Source organism: Scyliorhinus torazame, chromosome 11 (assembly GCF_047496885.1).
Source record: "Scyliorhinus torazame isolate Kashiwa2021f chromosome 11, sScyTor2.1, whole genome shotgun sequence".
In the NCBI taxonomy this organism is placed as follows: domain Eukaryota; kingdom Metazoa; phylum Chordata; class Chondrichthyes; order Carcharhiniformes; family Scyliorhinidae; genus Scyliorhinus; species Scyliorhinus torazame.
In genome coordinates this window covers 119,809,053-119,826,849 of record NC_092717.1, presented here as the reverse complement: position 1 = coordinate 119,826,849, position 17,797 = coordinate 119,809,053, and the positions used below count along the sequence as shown (strand labels likewise).

Below are 17,797 nucleotides of genomic sequence, written 5' to 3'. Positions count from 1 at the left end.
CCCATGTTGATTTTTAAAAGAAAGCGCCCATCTTCCAATAAGCTTTACGGCCATATAACCTCAGCATAACAAAGTAAACATTGTCGCATCAAATAACTATTATAAATGGTTTGTATTATATCAGCAGTTTGATTAGAGCACAGTAAGAAATATCACCAAATCTGTGATGATACTGAACCAAGAGGACAGACAATAAAGAACTTTGCAACCATAATCAGAAGGATTTAGATCTTTTAGGTAACAGGGCCAATAAGTAGATGTTGATGTTCAATAGAGAAAATTATACTGTAATTAGATGCGAGCAAACAACTGCATTAACAAGAGGCACAGTATTGTGTGAAGCCTCAGAAGTGAGGAGACCAAGAAGTATGGCTTCAATATCAGGTATTTAAGTTTGAAAAAAGCTCAAGCAAGTTGGGCTTGTTTGGAGGAAAGTGGAGACTTCAACTTATCGAATCAAAATTAAAGAAAAAATGGCTAAATAGATCCAAAAAAGATGTTCACAATGTTGAAGGATTTAAATACCTGGTAAAAGTGAGCAAATTAGGGATCAGAAGGGGAGTCAGCCAGAACTTTTACAGACAAAAGGGAACAGAATTGTGGAATATGTTACTATTCTACATGTTATAATATGGGGCTGGTGTAGCTCAGTGGGCTAAATACTGGCTTGTAATGCAGAACAATGCCAGCACCGCGGGTTCAATTCCCGTACCACCTCCCCGAACAGGCGGCGGAATGTGGCGACGGCTTTTCACAGTAACTTCATTGAAGCCTACTTGTGACAATAAGCGATTATTTATTTATTTACTAGGACAGATCATTGTAGCAGTCGTGGCAAGTTAATGATATCCAAAAGAAAAGAAATGGGGTGTGGGATATGGCGAGGCGAGTAGGTCAGTCTCTGAAAAGGCACTGGGCTTGTTTAGCCTAATGTGTGCCTAAAAGCCCTTTCCTGTGCCTAAAAGTGTTCATATGTCCTTTTGCCCTCACCAACTTATTTGCTGTTGGAAAAGAAACATTCTCTTCAGAAGAAACGTATACATCTAGTGGGGTAAAGGTTCCATTATGAGGTCTGTTTTCGCAACACCAATTCTCAGTAACCTTTCTGGGACACAATGTCCTTGTTTAAAATTGTTGCCCTAGACATGTTATTGATTCATTTGCTTTTCAAATAAGCCACTAAGTGCATCCTATTGATTCACAGGCAGAGTACTGTGGGGCTGGGTAAGGCAGGGTTAAAGGTCAAAAACAGCTATCAACCCTGAAGCTACTGAGGAATAGCAGTTTTATTGCATACTAATGATAATTACTCACTGCAAGACTTATTATACAGAGTTTGAAGATCCGCTTACATAGCTGACTTCGGTTTCTATTCTTTCCAATATAGCAAGTATTACATAAAACTGTCTAATCAACTAGTGCTGCTAAAAAATACTTTATAACATATCCCTGTGCAGCTGTTCTGTATGCTATGCAGGATAGGGCAATCTATCTATATTATCAATGGGACTCTCATGAATAGCTTTTTCTTAAAATAAGTTGCCTATTTGACCCTTGACTGACCAATCAGGTCCACAAATAAAATGGACTTGGACAAAAGAAATTTACTGCTATTCAGCTTTAAAGAAGCAGTACCAACTGGCTGGGTCCCCCGGCTGTCGTACATGGCTGCTGTCCTCAATTCACTCCACCCAGTGCTTTTGATTCTGTTGTTTCTGGTAGCGGCTACAAAGCCAATTCCTTTCATATGCAGTCACATACAGACAGGCTGGCAGACACCAGCGCAGGCGTGCAGGCTTAACATGGACACTATTAGAATTGTAATCACTAGAAAGATCAGAGTTTATTCCGGCTGTTGCTTTGTAATAGCGAAGTATATGGAAACTACCCATTTTGCATTAATTTAGCAATGAATCAAAATAGAAAATATACAAAATAAATACATTTCAATCAAAGTTCATTTGCAAAAACTATTTTTGACCTCCAACCCCCCCGCACTACCCCAGAAGGCAAGATTGATTTCCTCTAGAAGGTAGGGGAGATTTGTCTATTAACTGATGCCAATTTAATAACTACTTAAATAAATACAGAAAATGCTGGAAATACTCAGGTCAGGTAGCATCTATGGAGAGAAATGGAGTTAACTGTTCATAGGAACATAGAAACAGAAGTAGGCCATTCAGCCCCTTGACACTGCTCTGCCATTCAATGAAATTGTGGCTGATCTGTGACCAACTCCATATGGCCCATAACTCTTTAATATCTTTACTTAACAAAACTGTATCTACCGCAGACTAACAACTGGTCTAGTATCAATTGCCATTTGTGGAAGAGAGTTCCAAACCTCTACCACCCTAGAAGTTCTTCCTAACATCTCTCCTCAAAGATGTAGCCCTAATTTTTAGACTATGTCCCTTAGTTTTCAAATCTCCAACCAGCGGAAAACGTTTATCTTTATCTACTCTGTCTTTTCCTGTTAATATCTTGAAGACTTCAGTCAAATCACTCCTTAACCTTCTAAATTCTAGAGAAAACAGGCTGGATTTGTATAATCTCTCCTCATAACTTAACCCCTAAAGTTCAGGTATCATTCTTGTAAACCTATGTTGCACTCACCCCCCCCCCCCAAGGTCAAAAAATCCTTCCGAAGGGGTGGTGCCCAGATCTGCTCCAAGTGGTGTCTAACCAGGGTTTTGTAAAGCTGCAGCATAACTTCTGCATCCTAATACTCCAATCCTCCAGAAAAAAAGGCCTTCTTGATTACTTTCTGCACTTGTTTATGGCATTTTAAAAATCTATGCATCCGAACCCCCAGGTCTCTTTGGACATCCACTGAATTTTGCTTTATACCATCTAGAAAGTACCCTGCTCTATCCTTTTTTGGTCCAAAATGGATAATCTCACACTTGCTTACCTTGAAATCCACCTGCCACAGTTTTTCCCATTCACCTAGTTTGTCAATATTTCCATGTAATTTTATGCTGTCATTTACACGGTCTACAATGCCACCCAACTTTGTGTCATCCGCATTTCTATGCAATTATCCGAGTTGTTAATGAATACGGTGAACAATTGAGGCCCTAACAGGCCCCTGTGGGACAACCCTAGTCACAAATTGCCAATTTGAGTACCAACCCATTATCCCTACTTTCTGTCACCAGCCACTCAACCAATTTCCCTGCCATGTCAGTAATTTGCCCTCAATTCCGTGGGCTTCTACCTTAGTTAACAGTCTCTTATGTGGGACGTTATCAAATGCCTTCTGGAAATCCATATAAACAACACCAATAGACATCCCCCTGTATCCTAACTTAGTTAGCTCTTCACAAAATTCAATGAGGTTTGTCAGGGATGACCTACCTACCATGAATCCATGCTGCTTCTCCCTGATTAGCTGAAAATTCGAGGTGTTCAGTTACCCTATCGTTCATTATGGACTGCAACATTTCCCCATCACAGATATTAGGTTAACCGGTTTGCAATTCCCTGTTTTTCCTCTTTTGGCCTTCTTGAAGAGTGGAGTGACATGTGCAATTTTCCAATTCAGAGGGACTACTCCTGAATCTAGGGAACTCTGAAAGATTATAGTTAGGACATCTACAATGCACTTCATTTAACACCCTCAGATGTAAACAGTCAGGTCCTGGGGATTTGTCACTCTTTAGTCCCATTAATTTCTTAATTATCGATGTTTTGTTTGCGTTAATTTTATTTAGGCCTTGTTCCTTGTCCCCAATCCACTATTAATGTCCTTGGGACTTCTGGTAAGCTATCCTCCTTTTCTGTCCAAATTAATGACCTTTTATCAGAAGTTCTCGCATCGGCAGATTAGTGTCAAAAACTACTGTTGCCTCTTCTGTAAGGAGGGGCCCATTTTGGCACAATTGTGTCTTTTTACCCAAAGAAATTATTCAAACTGTGATACTGGGTTTTATGGTGAAGATTGCATCTGATTGCCAATTAAAAGTGGAGTAAAACAACAGGCTCCCAAAACAGTCTATCATGTGCCACAAGAAATAAATTCTTCTGAATTCCAACAAAGATTGCATGGGAAATGGAAATGTAGACCGGACCTTTACCAACACCTTGGTGCGGGTTGAGTGGGCCTAGGTGGCGTGCTCTTCTGGAGAGTTGGTGTAGACTCGATGGGCCGAATGCTCTCCTTAAAGTGTTTTGGGTCACACAGGAATATACATTTGGACAAGGCGACTGTTGGTACCATTCAGCCATACCAAAGAACTTTTGGAAAAAAGATTAGTATAAAATGAAAAACCATCAAGTGGATCTTCAGGCTTTGATGCACTCCGCATAGACAGAATTCTAGCTTACTTAATTCAATGTCAAATCCAATACAGAAAGTAAAGAAAGAAAGATGGAATTGAAAGAGAATGGATTAATGGTAAATGTTTAAAAAAACTTTTAATTCTTAAAAGGACTTCAATGTTAATAATAGGAAGGAATGAGGCTCTTGTAAACATAAGTTTTCAGTGCCAGAGAGGTTGATTGTAAGACCTATCACACCATTAAAAGGTACATATACTTGAATGAACAAATTCTAACTTTTGCTTCCATTTTTAGTTGTACTGCAAATGTGTCACCTTACTGTGTATTAATACGGAGTACTTTGGCCAGGTACAGGTGTAGCAAAGCTTGTAGAGAAGCATGGCAATTCAGACAGCAACTTCCTGATTTCCCTATTTAACTGCACATTTGAGGATGCTGGAAGTTGCAGCCTTATTTACTCCATAATGATGGAGTTCCAACAGCCCCATGGTTATTCCTATCGCACAATCTGGGCCGTTATATTTGGCTTTCATGGTCAGAAGAGGTCATCAGAGGCAATGGTGGATGCTCAAGCTTGAATCAGAAATTGGACCTGTCAATGGGAAATCGCTGATGTTATGATATTTATTTGGGAACATATCACACATCTTAGTGAGGAACTGTCCTCATTCTCGGTAACTGAACGGGTCACTGAGAGTTTGCTGGCATTTGAAACCAAATGCATTGTGGCGGATAAAGGTAGGGGGACTGAGATTTGGTTCGGGTTAGGAGAGGTCGAAACACCAATTTTGTTGTTTTTTTTTGTTTCAAGCTCCACAAGTAGTGACAATAACTTTTATTATGCTGAGCAATCTAACCACTGGGCTCATCCTTTATGCATCACAGTACATCTCAATTTCCTTTACCTTCTAATTCTGGAATACCCGAGGTGCTTCTGTAGATTCAGTCATAGAAGAACTGGTTTGCTTCTGCCTCTCATTTCTTCTCTGTTTGCAGGCAAAGATCACTACTCTGAATATCAAGCTAATTACTAATGCCATGGGTGTCAAGACTCAAACAGAATCTTAATGAATTGTTTCATCAAGTGCATGGCATATTAATTGGTATGAAAGAACAATGCATTTAACAGATTTTGTTTCCTCTTAAGAGCTCTTGTATGTGTGCCGGGAGGATTTCCAATCAAAAATCTACTTTTGACTCAAACTAGGATTTAGATTTATACTGAACTCTGTTCAACATTCTTTGGTCACATTTCACCAATTTTATAGTAGAAACCATGGAATATTTTGAAATCTCCACATAGCACATGTCACTGAATGGATAAATTGTTTCAACAAAAAAAAATATGGAAAATTGAAATTACCTGCCCACGTTTGCAGCCTGTCGACTCGGGAAACTTTTCAAACAAGGCACAAGTTTTGGGGACATGTTTACAGGATTTATCAGTCCTACGGCCTAGTGGGAGAAAGAACAATATACACAAGGCAACAGCTGCATTACTATAATTTCAAATTGTCATAATTAGATGCACAGACAATGAATTAATCTAACAAACCGTTCCAAATTCAAACATTCATGGATTTGAACAATCCAGTTTACATTTGCTGTCTGCCCACCATCCCCGCCATTCCCAAAATGCTCCCAATCTGTATAGCACTTTGGTTACATATCAACATCTGTTCAGGTGGATATAGTCATAGTCCCTAACAATATAGCTTAATTAAGTACATCTTTAGCATGAGTTGGCAGATTTTGCTTGTGAATTAATCATCTGTTTACAAAGCTTGTAAATGTCTAATTTATTTATCCAACCTACACAAGTGAGGGAAAAAGAATCTTCTCCACAGGTACAACAACACAGACTTTACAGTGCACGTGTCACAGATTTACTGACAGTGATGCATACAAGCTCATCTTTCTGCTTGCAAGAGTCCAATTCTATCCACCAAGGACTGCAACTGTAGTGTTCAGTAACTCTGTATTAAGTGCTCTGAAAGCTTTGATGCATGCCTCCACTGGGAGATGACACACATTTCAATGCAGTGTCTCCCATGTGAGGCCAGTTTAAGATTTGCTGCTATGTCATGTATAAAATGGATTTGTTCTGACCGTCTAATTTTTCACATTACTTTACCAACAAAAATTGAGAGCTGCACCAAAATTGATATTTAAAATAAAAAGCGTTTTTAGAATTCACCAATGTACCTTTACAATTTAGTTCAGCTATTTCAATGGCCATTAACCCCTATTGGAATTTTGACACCTGCTGAACAGTGAACAGTAAGTAAACAAAAGATTCTTAGTACGGAGGAGGAGGGGGAAATCACATCTCAGCTCAATTCACTAGATATTCAAATGTGCACTTTCCTGCAGAGCCCTCCGGAGTAGAAAATCAGAAGCAAGAACCTGAAACTAATTTTTCTTCCTTCTCTAATCTTGGTTGGTGAAGTCAATTGTGTTCCCACCCACTTATGTCAATTAGTTCAGCATATATTGAATATACCCTTCTGTATACTTGCAACAATATGTGTATTGTAAGGAATAAAAGAGGTAAACAATAAGGTAATAATGCCACAAGATGGAGGGAAGGAGCAAGAGGTATAAATATCATGTGACTTCTGGGAGAAGGTTGTAAGGCGTTAGAGAGATCAGGGGTGGGATTCTCCGGGAATCGCGCTATGGCCTGACGCCGGCGCCAAAAACGGTGCGAAACACTCCGGCGTCAGGCCCCCCCGGAACGTCACAAATTCTCCGGCCGGGAATGGGCTAGCAGCGGCGTGACGCCATTCGCAACAGCGCCACCCGTCACGGACGCGCGCGCGTCACAGCACAAAAGGCGATCCCCCCCAGGGACCTATCAAAATGGCCACACGCTGCGCAGCGCCAAGGTTCCAGGAGCGGGACATCGAGGCGCTCCTGGATGCAGTGGAGCAGAGGAGGGAGGCCCTGTACCCCGGACACGGCCGCAGGGTCACACCACACCTCGGCCAGCGCCTGTGGAGGGAGGGTGCAGAGGCCGTCAGCGCGGTGGCCATAACAGCCAGGACAGGCGTCCAGTGCCACAAGAAGATCAATGACCTTGTCAGGGCAGCCAGGGTGGGTACTGCCCCCCCCCCCCCCCCCCCGGGTGGGCGGTACAGCCTTAGGTGCAACCGACATGGCTGCATCCACCCATGCAGGCTGCATTGGCAGGATGGGTTGTAAACCTCTGCCAACATACACACAACCGCTGGTCCGCATGTATATGTCTACCTAACACTGTTGCCCTTTATCCCTGCCACCCTCCCGCCCCCCCCACAGGAGAAGCGCGCTCACAACAACCGGGAGTGTGAGAGGACCAGAGGGGGACCACCCGAACTGCGACCACTCACCATTCATAAAGAGAGTGCCCTGGATCTTGCAGGCGGACCCGAGGACCGACAGGTTGCGGATGCAGAGATCGGGGGCGCACCACCAGTGAAACTCCACACTGCCTGCATATCCCCCCTTCCCCATATCCCTCCTTCTCAGGTCTCCTTACCTGAGAAAAGACGTACTGGCGCTGGAGGGTGTGCAGAGGAGATTCATTAGGTAAATCCCAGAGTTGAGGGGGTTGGATTACGAGGAGAGGTTGAGTAGACTGGGACTGTACTCGTTGGAATTTAGAAGGATGCGGGGGGGATCTTATAGAAACATATAAAATTATGAAGGGAATAGATAGGATAGATGCGGGCAGGTTGTTTCCACTGGCGGGTGAAAGCAGAACTAGGGGGCATAGCCTCAAAATAAGGGGAAGTAGATTTAGGACTGAGCTTAGGAAGAACGTCTTCACCCAAAGGGTTGTGACTCTATGGAATTCCTTGCCCAGTGAAGCAGTTGAGGCTCCTTCATTAAATGTTTTTAAGATAAAGATAATAGTTTTTTGAAGAATAAAGGGATTAAGGGTTATGGTGTTCGGGCCGGAAAGTGGAGCTCAGTCGACAAAAGATCAGCCATGATCTCATTGAATGGCGGAGCAGGCTCGAGGGGCCAGATGGCCTACTCCTGCTCCTAGTTCTTATGTTCTCCCATCCCCCATATATCCCCTTTCCCATATCTTTCCCTTCCCCCTATCCGTGTCTAATCATGCATGCTGTATTGTGTATTGCAGGACCAAACGTCGACCCACCCGTCCCCGCGGATGCCGACTGCCCCCAGGACGTTCCAGAGCGGCACGAGACAGGGATTGACCCGGCCCATCCGGCATACGACGCCCCCAGGCGCCCACCAGCCAGGGACAGACCCGGAGCACCAGGAATACAATGCCCCCAGGAAGTGCCCGGGCACCCACGAGCCAGGGACAGGTCTGGAGCACCAGGCGGACGCAGCCCCGTCTAATGAGAGTGCGGCGATGCCAGCGGGCCACACCCAGCGACGAGGAGGGAAGCCACAGCAACAGGCCCCCGTTGCAGTCGGACGCACGGGACACCCACACACGGGACACCCACACACGGGACACCCACACACGGGACAGCCACACACGGGACACCCACACACGGGACACAGATGGACAGAATCACCACTCCAGGAGACCCCGGACTTCGGGTCGGATGAGAAGCACGACACTACACCACTGCTATCTCCTGCACCCTCCACCATCGCAGAGACACTCACCTCGGTTGGGCACTTTAACGATGAGGCTACTGGGACACTAACTGGTGCGCACAACATAGCCGTCCCGGTACAGCAGATGGAGGCAGGGGCAGCCGAGGGGCCGGGCGGTCAGAGGGCAGCCCGGCGCAAGCAACCATCTGCAGCCCAGACGGGTCCCGGGTTCCTGGAGTTACCACACCCACCCATAGACCCGATGCAGTCACGGACTAAGGAACAACTGTCGGGGGTTACGGCCAGCTTGCAGCAGCTTCAGACGCAGGTGGAGCAGTCCACCTGCGTGCAGGAGTAGGAAGTGGTGCCGGCCATGCGTGCGACTCAGACCGACACCGCACGGGTGGCGTCCGCGTTTGAGGCAATGGTGCGACGGTGTCGGACATGGGTCGCAGTATGCAAGGCCTGGGGTTTTCCGTGCAGGTGGCGCCCGTGGCCCAGGACATGGCTGCCCTCTCACAGGCAGCCATGAGCCAGAGCCAGCAGCACATCGCAGAGGCGCTCAACGTGGCCTAGTCTCAGCAGGCCATGGCCCAGTCTCAGCAGGCCATCGCCGAGTCATCGGCTCCATTGCCCAGGTGCTGGCCGGTGTCGCCCAGACACAGACAGGGATGGCCAACTCCCTGAGCTCCATGGCTGCAACTTGCAGACCCTTGTTGATACCAGGGCGGGCCTCCAGGACTGGCAGTGCCAGGTGTCCGGGGGGCCTCGGATGCTCGGTCCGTTCACATCCCCGACCCATGTAGAGGCGCGGGGTCCATTGGGCACCCAGAGGGAGGAGGTGGTGCTGGGGCCCGCTCCGGGTCCCCCTGTACGGGAGGTCCCCCCCCCCCCCCCCTGTACGGGAGGTCCCGGAACACCGCGACACCTCGGACTCTTTCCCCCCCTCCCCCTCCTTCTGTCCCAGGTGCATCTAGTGGGCAACGGGCAGGACAGGCTGGCAGCTCGCCATCCCAGTCGCCCGGGCCACAGCCTGGCTCATCTACGCCTGGCCGCACCAGGAAACGGCCGCCAAAGGGATCTCTAGTCACAGGGCATGAATCACAGGAGTCCACCTCCAGCTCTGCTGTACCGTCTGGGGAACCACGACCGCAACGGATAACCCCTGTCGCCCAGGAACTAGCCCCTCAGCCGGGGGGGGGGGGGAGGGAGGGGGAGTCCCTCGAACATGGAGGGGATGAAAGATTGTGCCAATACGAATGAGTCATGTTCACTGCCCGGGGACCGGGCGCAGACGTGCAGGATCCTCATGCACGTTCATGGAGTCGGTCCCCTTCCTATTCGTGAACACGGCCCTGTCATCCGCAGGTGGCCGCACGGCGACGTGCATCCCATTGATCGCCCCTTGGACCATGGGCATCCTGGCCATGGCAGCGAATCACGCTGCCCGGGAATCATGGTGGGCGCAGTCCACAGGGAACTGAATATAGCGGTCCGCAATGGCAAACAGGGCGCCTGTCACTGCACGGATGCACCGGTGCACCGATGCCTGCGAGATGCCGGACAGGTCCCCACTCGGCGACTGGAATGACCCGTGGCATTGAAGTTCAGGGCCACTGTAACCTTGACGGCCACGGGGAGAGGGTGTCCTCCCCCAGTGCCACGCGGTGCCAGGTGTGCCATGAGATGGCAGATATGTGCCATTGATTCCCGGATCATCCTGCTTGCCCGGTCCGTGGGTTCCTGGTACGACGAGCGGGACCGGTACACACGGGGCCCCATCGGGCGTCTCCGTCGCCATGGCACCACCACCACCACCTGTTGGGCGGGTGGCCCTCCAGCCTGGGCGGCTGCCACCTGCCTCCCTGCGGCATGCTCCTCTGCGGCAGCCTCTGCCGCCTCCCTGGCACGCTTCTCTGCGGCAACGGCCTGCAGGGGGTGGGGGTGGATAGACAACATGTCATCATTGCCCATTTACCCCCCCCCCCCCACCCGCAGCCAGGTGCCATGGGCTGCATGGTCGCGACTGTTGGCAGGTGGCACCTGGCCAGGCGGACCCCCCCCCCCCCCTCCCCAGCACGCACCCTCCCTAACCCCCCCCCCGGGGCACGGACCCTCCCTAACCCCCTCCCCCCGGCACGCACCCTCCCCATTACTTGCTCTCCCCAGCACCCCCCGCTCCGCCCAGCCCTTCTCCCACACCCCCCCAGCACGCACCCCCCCCCCTCCCCCCACCCCCGGCACGCACCCTCCCTAACCCCCCTCCCTGGCACCACCCACCCCCAACCCCCTCCCCGGCACGCACCCTCCATAACCCCCTGTCCCCCAGCACGCACCCTCCCCATCACTCGCCCTACCCGGCTACCCCCACCTCCCTGGCACGCAACCTCCCTATCACTTGCTCTCCCCAGCCCCCTACCTCCCCTACCCCCGGCACGCACACTAACAGCTCCTGCGACCCCCCCACCACCACCTGCGGCCGTGCCGTCACTTCTTCGGCGGCCGCCCCACGCCGACCCCTACCTCTGGGAGAATTGGGGCGGCCCCAGGGCCCATTGCGTCGCGCCGGTCCTCGCCATTCTGCGAGGCGCGATTCAAGTCGACGGGATTTTATAGCATAGAGTTCTGTTGCAAGAGATATCATATTGTTTTATTTCATAACATATTCCTTGTTGACAGGTTAGAATCTTTAATTTAGTAAAATCGCCGAGCAGAAATTTATAGCCAAGTTCCGCACACATGAGTACGGCCTCAACCGGGACCTGGGATTCATGTCGCATTACATTCATCCCCCACCATCTGGCCTGCGAAATCCTACCAACTGTCCTGGCTTGGTACAATTCACACCTCTTTAACCTGGGGTTACCCCATCTCTGGATCTGTAAAGACTTAATTACCTGCAAATGCTCACACATTCAAAGCATTGTCTTGCATCTTTGACTTTGTCTATACATATGTTTCTGGAACATACCTCTTCATTCACCTGAGGAAGGAGCAGTGCTCCGAAAGCTAGTGTTTGAAACAAACCTGTTGGACTTTAACCTGGTGTTGTAAGACTTCTTACTGTAAATTATTAAAAGTTGACAAGAAGAGACGGCAGGGTGGCGTAGTGGTAAGCACTGATGTCTCACGGTACCGAGAACCCAGGTTCGATCCCGGTCCCGGGTCACTGTCTATGTGGAGTTTGCACATTCTCCCCTTGTCTGCGTGGGTCTCATCCTAACAACCCAAAGATGTGCAGGCTAGTTGCTAATTTGTCCCTTAATTGGGGGGGTGGGGGAAAGAATTGGGTACTCTAAATTTATTTTTAAAAAACAAACTGCAAGAAGTTATACAACAGTTTAGAATAATCCATCATTTTTTAAATTTAATCCATCATTTAATCCCACAAGATTACTTGCACTCTATTCTTCATTTCCTACGTACAACACAATTATACGGATGGATCCTATTTAGCAGGCATTCATAAGCAAAACTGACAGTTGATATGGTGCTTCATGATGCATATGGGTTGCATGGGGAATTTTTAAACAGAGGAATGGACTATCAAAGCGAAGAGAACATGTCAGAACTTTATAAATTACTGGTTAGGCCTCAGCTGCAGCACTGTGGATGATTTGGGACATCACACTTCAGGACGAACACAAAGGCCTTAAAAAGGCTGTGCAAGAGGTTTACCAGGAAGTGGAATTTCAGTTATGAGGAGGAGTTAGAAAAGTTTTAACTGTTCTTCTTGGATCAGAGCAGGTTAAGTCGGGTTACCTAACAGCGAGTTTCAAGATGGGCAAAGGTTTTGATGGAATAAAGAGCGGAAAAAATGTTCCTTGTGTTGAATGGATCAATAACTAGAGGTTATAGGTTCAAAATAATTTGACTAGATAAAGAGGGGAGATGAGAACTTCCTTCATTCAGAGGGTTGTAGTGCTCTTGGAAACCTCTGCATAAAGAGGTGGTGGAAGCTGAGCTTATAAATAACTTCAATACCATGTTCAGCGTCTTTTAAAATTAAGGAACTCATCGGGTTAAGGATGAAAAGTGGAGGTGTGGGACTAAGCACAGCTGCTCCTATAAAGAGCCAACATAGATAGGCACAACTGGTTCAATAACCCCTTCCTCTGCTGGAGGCTATGAATCGATGATGGCTGTTTTAGAAGAGACTTATTAGTCTCAAAAATCACTAAAATTGATATGTCCTGTCCTCATCAACATTTCACATGGTAATTTCCACGTAAATTGTGTTCACACATATTGGGCTGGATTTTCCCTTCCCAATGCCAAGCAAACCCGCATAAGCAGGCCTAAATTGAAGGCATAGGGGCCTGCAAATTAGTACTTATCAGGCCATTCCTGATGGATGCCATTTTCACTCTGGCAGGTCATGACCCAAAATTCATGTAAAGTAATGTTGGGATGGCTGCTAAAATATGTCCTGCAAATGCAATTTTGTCTGACGTTGATATTTTCAGCTGCGTGCAAGATCTTGAAGGCTGTGTGGATCATGTCACGCAAGTAAGTTTGTGAACCTTGGGGTGGAGTCAGGAACCTAGTGATAGGTCAGTTTAAAAGCTCTTCTCAACTTCAAATGCCATAATTAGATGCTGTTTTATATGTTAAATATGTTTTAATGCAGTAATAGGGTTGTATCCTTAAAAACCAAGTGATCATTAAAATTAATCAGCATTGTGTAAGTGTTCACATATGAGAGTACTTTAACCAGTGTATAAAGTGCTCTATGATGCAACAATATTGAGAATCAGGTTTAAATGGGTCACCTAAACACTGAGCTTTGATTTTTACATTGATTTAAAGTCCAGACATCTGCATAAACCTTGGAAAAAATTTGATCATTTAGTGAGATGGTGGCAGGACATTTGGTCAGGCAACTTCAAAGACTAATTATATTGAGCTGAGAAGGGCTTATTTATCAGTTGTGTGATGAAATCTTACTATAAATGCATTACTGAGTTCCAAACCCAAGTACTGGATTTAGTTCAGAAGGGGCTGTTGACAAAACTTCAGGGGAGGCAGTGGTTATATCACCGGACTAGTAATCCAGAACCCAGACTACTGCTCTGGGGACACGGGTTTGAATACCATCATGGCTGCTAGTGGAATTTAAGTTCAGTTAATAAATCGGAACTAAAAAGATAGCCTCAGAAAACATTGTCGATTGTTGTAAAACCTATCTGGTTCACTAATGTCCTTTAGGGAACCACATCTGCCATCCTTACCTGGTCTGGCCTTCATGTGACTCCAGATCCACAGTAATGTGGTAGACTCTCAAATGTCCTTTGAAATGTTCAAAGAGGAATGAAACCATAAAGATGACTAGCATTGACCTAACACCAGAACCAACAATGGAAAACATAGCCCTGGTGACCATGCAAAGTCCTCCTTGCTAGCATTGGTGGCTTGTGTCAAAATTGGAAGAGCTTTCCCACAGACCAGTCAAGCAACAGCCTGATGTTGTCTGTAAGGTATGATTCTCCGAGTAGAACTATGTCACAGATGCCATCATCAATATCCCAGACTATGTCCTGTCTCACCAACAGGACAGGCCTATCAGAGGTGGCAGCACTGTGGTATACAATCAAGAGGGAGTTGCCCTGGGAGTTTGCAACATCTATTCTGGACCCCATGAAGTCTCATGGCATCAGGTGAAACATGGGCAAGGATGTTGATTACTGCCCTGATTACCACCTACTGCCACCCCACCTCACCCTGGACAGCAGACAAATCAGTACTCTTTCATGTTGAACACCACAAGGAGGAAACACTGAAGGTGGCAGGATACAGAATGTACTCTGAAGCACTGAAGTTCCCCCACCCAATGTCCATCACCAAGAGTGGCTTGATAGCACCACTCTGTACCGGGCTGGCCAAGTCCTAAAGGACACAGCTGCTAGACTGGTGGTGAAGGAATTAATAAGAGAGAAAAACCTATCGAACCTCGTCCTCACCAATCTAGTTGTCTTACATACATCTGTCCATGACAGTATTGGCAGGAGTGACCACTGTACAGTCCTTGTGGAGATTAAGTCTCATCTTCACATTGAAGACACTCTCCATCATGTTGTGTAGCACTACCAATGTGCTAAAAACAGATTGAGCAAACCAGAAGTGGGCATCCATGAGACTGTGGGTCATTAGCAACAGCAGAGTTGTACACAACCACAATCTGTAATCTAATGGTTTAGCACATCCACTACTCTACCGCTAGCATCAAGCCAGGGGATTAATCCTGGTTCAATGCAGTAGGGCATGTCAGAAGCAGCACCACACATTCCTAAAAATGAGGTGTCAACTCAGTGAGGCTGCAACACAGTTCTACTTGAATCCCAAGCAGCAAAAGCAGTTAATGATAGACAGAGGTAAGCGATACAACCAGTGGATCAGATCCAAGCTATGCAGTCCTGCCACACCGAGTCGTGAATGGCTGTGGACAATTAAATAACTCACTGGAGAGGAAGCCCCAACAAATGTTCCAAGCCTCAATGATGGGGAGACCAATGGCAGCACGGTGGAGCAGTGGTTAGCACTGCTGCCTCATGGCACCGAGGATCCAGGTTCGATCCTGGCCCTGGGTCACTGTTCGTGGACTTTGCCCATTCTCCTCGTATCTGCGTGGGTCTCGCCCACATAACCCAGTGGTGTGCAGGGTAGGTGAATTGGCCACACTAAACTGCCCCTTAATTGGAAAAAAATAATTGGGTACTCTAGAGGTTTTTTTTTTTAAAATGGGAGAGACCAGCACATCAGTGCAAAAGACAAGACTGAGGTTTTTTCAACCATCTTCAGCCAGAAGTGCGGAGTGGATGATCCAAGTCTACCTCCGACCGAGGTTCCCAGCATCAGCACAGACGTTAGTTTTCAGCCAATTGAAGGCACTGGATACTTCAAAAGCTAGGGACCCCAACAACATTTCGGAAACAGTACTGAGCAACTGAGATGTTATAGTACAGCTGCAATACTGGCATCTAACCAACAATGTGGAAAACTTTCCTGATATGTTTAGTCCACCAAAAGTAGAAAAAATACAAACCGGCCAATTACTGGCCATCAGTCTACTCTTGATTATCAGCAGACGATGGGGCTGTCGACACTGCTGTCAAGTGGTACTTACTCAATAGTAACCTGCTCACTGATGCGCTGTTTGGGTTCTACCAGGGCTACTCCACTCATGACTCATTATGGTCTTGGTTCAAACATGGACAAAAGAGTTGAACTCCAGAGGTGAGATGATAGTAACTGCCCTTGAGATCAAGGCAGAATTGGGCTGAGAATAGCATCAAGGAGACCTCACAAAGCTGAAGTCAAGGGGAATCAGGCGGAATTTTTCCACGGGTTGGAGTCATACCTAGCTGAAAGGAAGATGGTGACGGTTGTTGGAGGTCAATCATCTCAGTCCCAGGATATCACAGCATGAATTCTTCATAGGCCCAACCACCTTTAGCTCTTTAATCAATGGTCTTCCCTTGATCAGAAGGTCATAAGTGGGGATGCTCGATGCTGAGTGCAGCATTCAAGACTCCTCAGATGCTGAAGCAGTCCGTGCCTATAAGCATCAAGACAGTGGCAACATTCAAACTCGGACGTATAAGTGGCAAGTACCATTTTCACCGTATGTGCCAGGCAATGGCCGCCTCCAAGGAGAGAATCTAATCATCTCCCCATTACATTCACTGGCATTATCATTGAATCCCCCACCTTCAGAATCCTGCTACAATAGCATTGAGATGCGAGAGCACATTAAGTTAATAGTTGAAAATGGGATTTTGCTTAATCAGCATGGCAACGGATAAATTCAGATGATGGTGTTAGACATGTATTGTTGCCCTGGTGCATTACTTGGCATTGATAGCTCCACAACAAAATATGTGAATTCAGTGGCTTTCCGTAATGTAATTTATTGCAAAATGCAATTTCCCATGTTCAGGTCGACGAAGGCTTTGCTACAGCAATCTTAACCAATTTTTGAACCAGCTTACCAGGGTCATCATTTGCTTCGTCAGACAAAAAGTGAACACATTCTTCATGGGTTTTACCTTGCTGCCAAAGTGTAAATTGGCCCCAGTCTCCTTTCTCTCTCAAGTTTTCATCTTCTGGCAAGAAAATACCCCTTTCTTTATCCATAACAGCCAGACCCTCATCACGGATTAACTTCCAATTCCTCTCAAGAGTCTACAAAGAAAAAAAAATACTAAAGTTTAGATATTGGATTTCGGATCTAACAACAGAACAACCATCCTTCAAGAGCCAAGGTAATTATCAGGAATATTTCTTCCTCAGTAGCAAAATGACAATATAATAAAGCAGCGTCACCCAAGCCTGGTCAGTGTCTGAAAGATCTATTATGTGCAATGTACAACACCAACATGTAACCAATGAAATCACAGGACTTATAGGTGATAAAAAGCAATGTGACCCAAATTAACTGGGCAGAAAAGTTAGCAAGCAGGTCGATAGATCAGTAATGGGAAATTGTAAAGCACAAGATGAAGAGTGTACCAAAATAAATATACTTCTACAAAGTGAAAAGAGAGTGAATGAAACTACAGGGTTCTGTGAACAAATAGAAAGGTTAAACTAAATGGAAACTTGAAGAGAAGGTATAATATAAAGATAGAGCTAGCAATTTATAACTGTCAAAATGTAGTACGAAGTTGAAAGACCAGAAGGGCTAATAGAATACGATAATATAAAAGGAAATAAAGTTTATAAAATAGAGGATAGAACTGCTCAGGAATGAAGGACAAGTCAAATTGTGGAAGGGTTGATAATCACTTTGGATTTGTTTATATCCAATGATGGAATTGAATTGGGGACGATGTGAAGCAATTGTTGGAGATAATGAAGAAAAAAACAAATTGGTTCTGAAATACAAGGACGAACCAGGGTAGATAAATCCCTGATAACATGCACCCTCGGCAGTTGAAAGAGGTCAGAGAAA

At 46.4% G+C, this 17,797-nt stretch overlaps 1 protein-coding gene across 18 annotated transcripts in view; it reads right to left on the bottom strand.

The window, feature by feature from the left end:
* Positions 1-17,797, bottom strand: part of unm_hu7910 (un-named hu7910) — a 275,063-nt gene that overhangs the window by 10,435 nt on the left and 246,831 nt on the right. For all 18 annotated transcript variants that reach the window (XM_072467698.1, XM_072467699.1, XM_072467685.1 and 15 more), the window contains 2 exons: positions 16,893-17,028; positions 5,648-5,739 (listed from right to left, as the gene is read on the bottom strand). In XM_072467698.1, the coding sequence (XP_072323799.1) occupies positions 5,648-5,739; positions 16,893-17,028 (228 nt within the window). The remainder of the gene's footprint in view (positions 1-5,647; positions 5,740-16,892; positions 17,029-17,797) is intronic.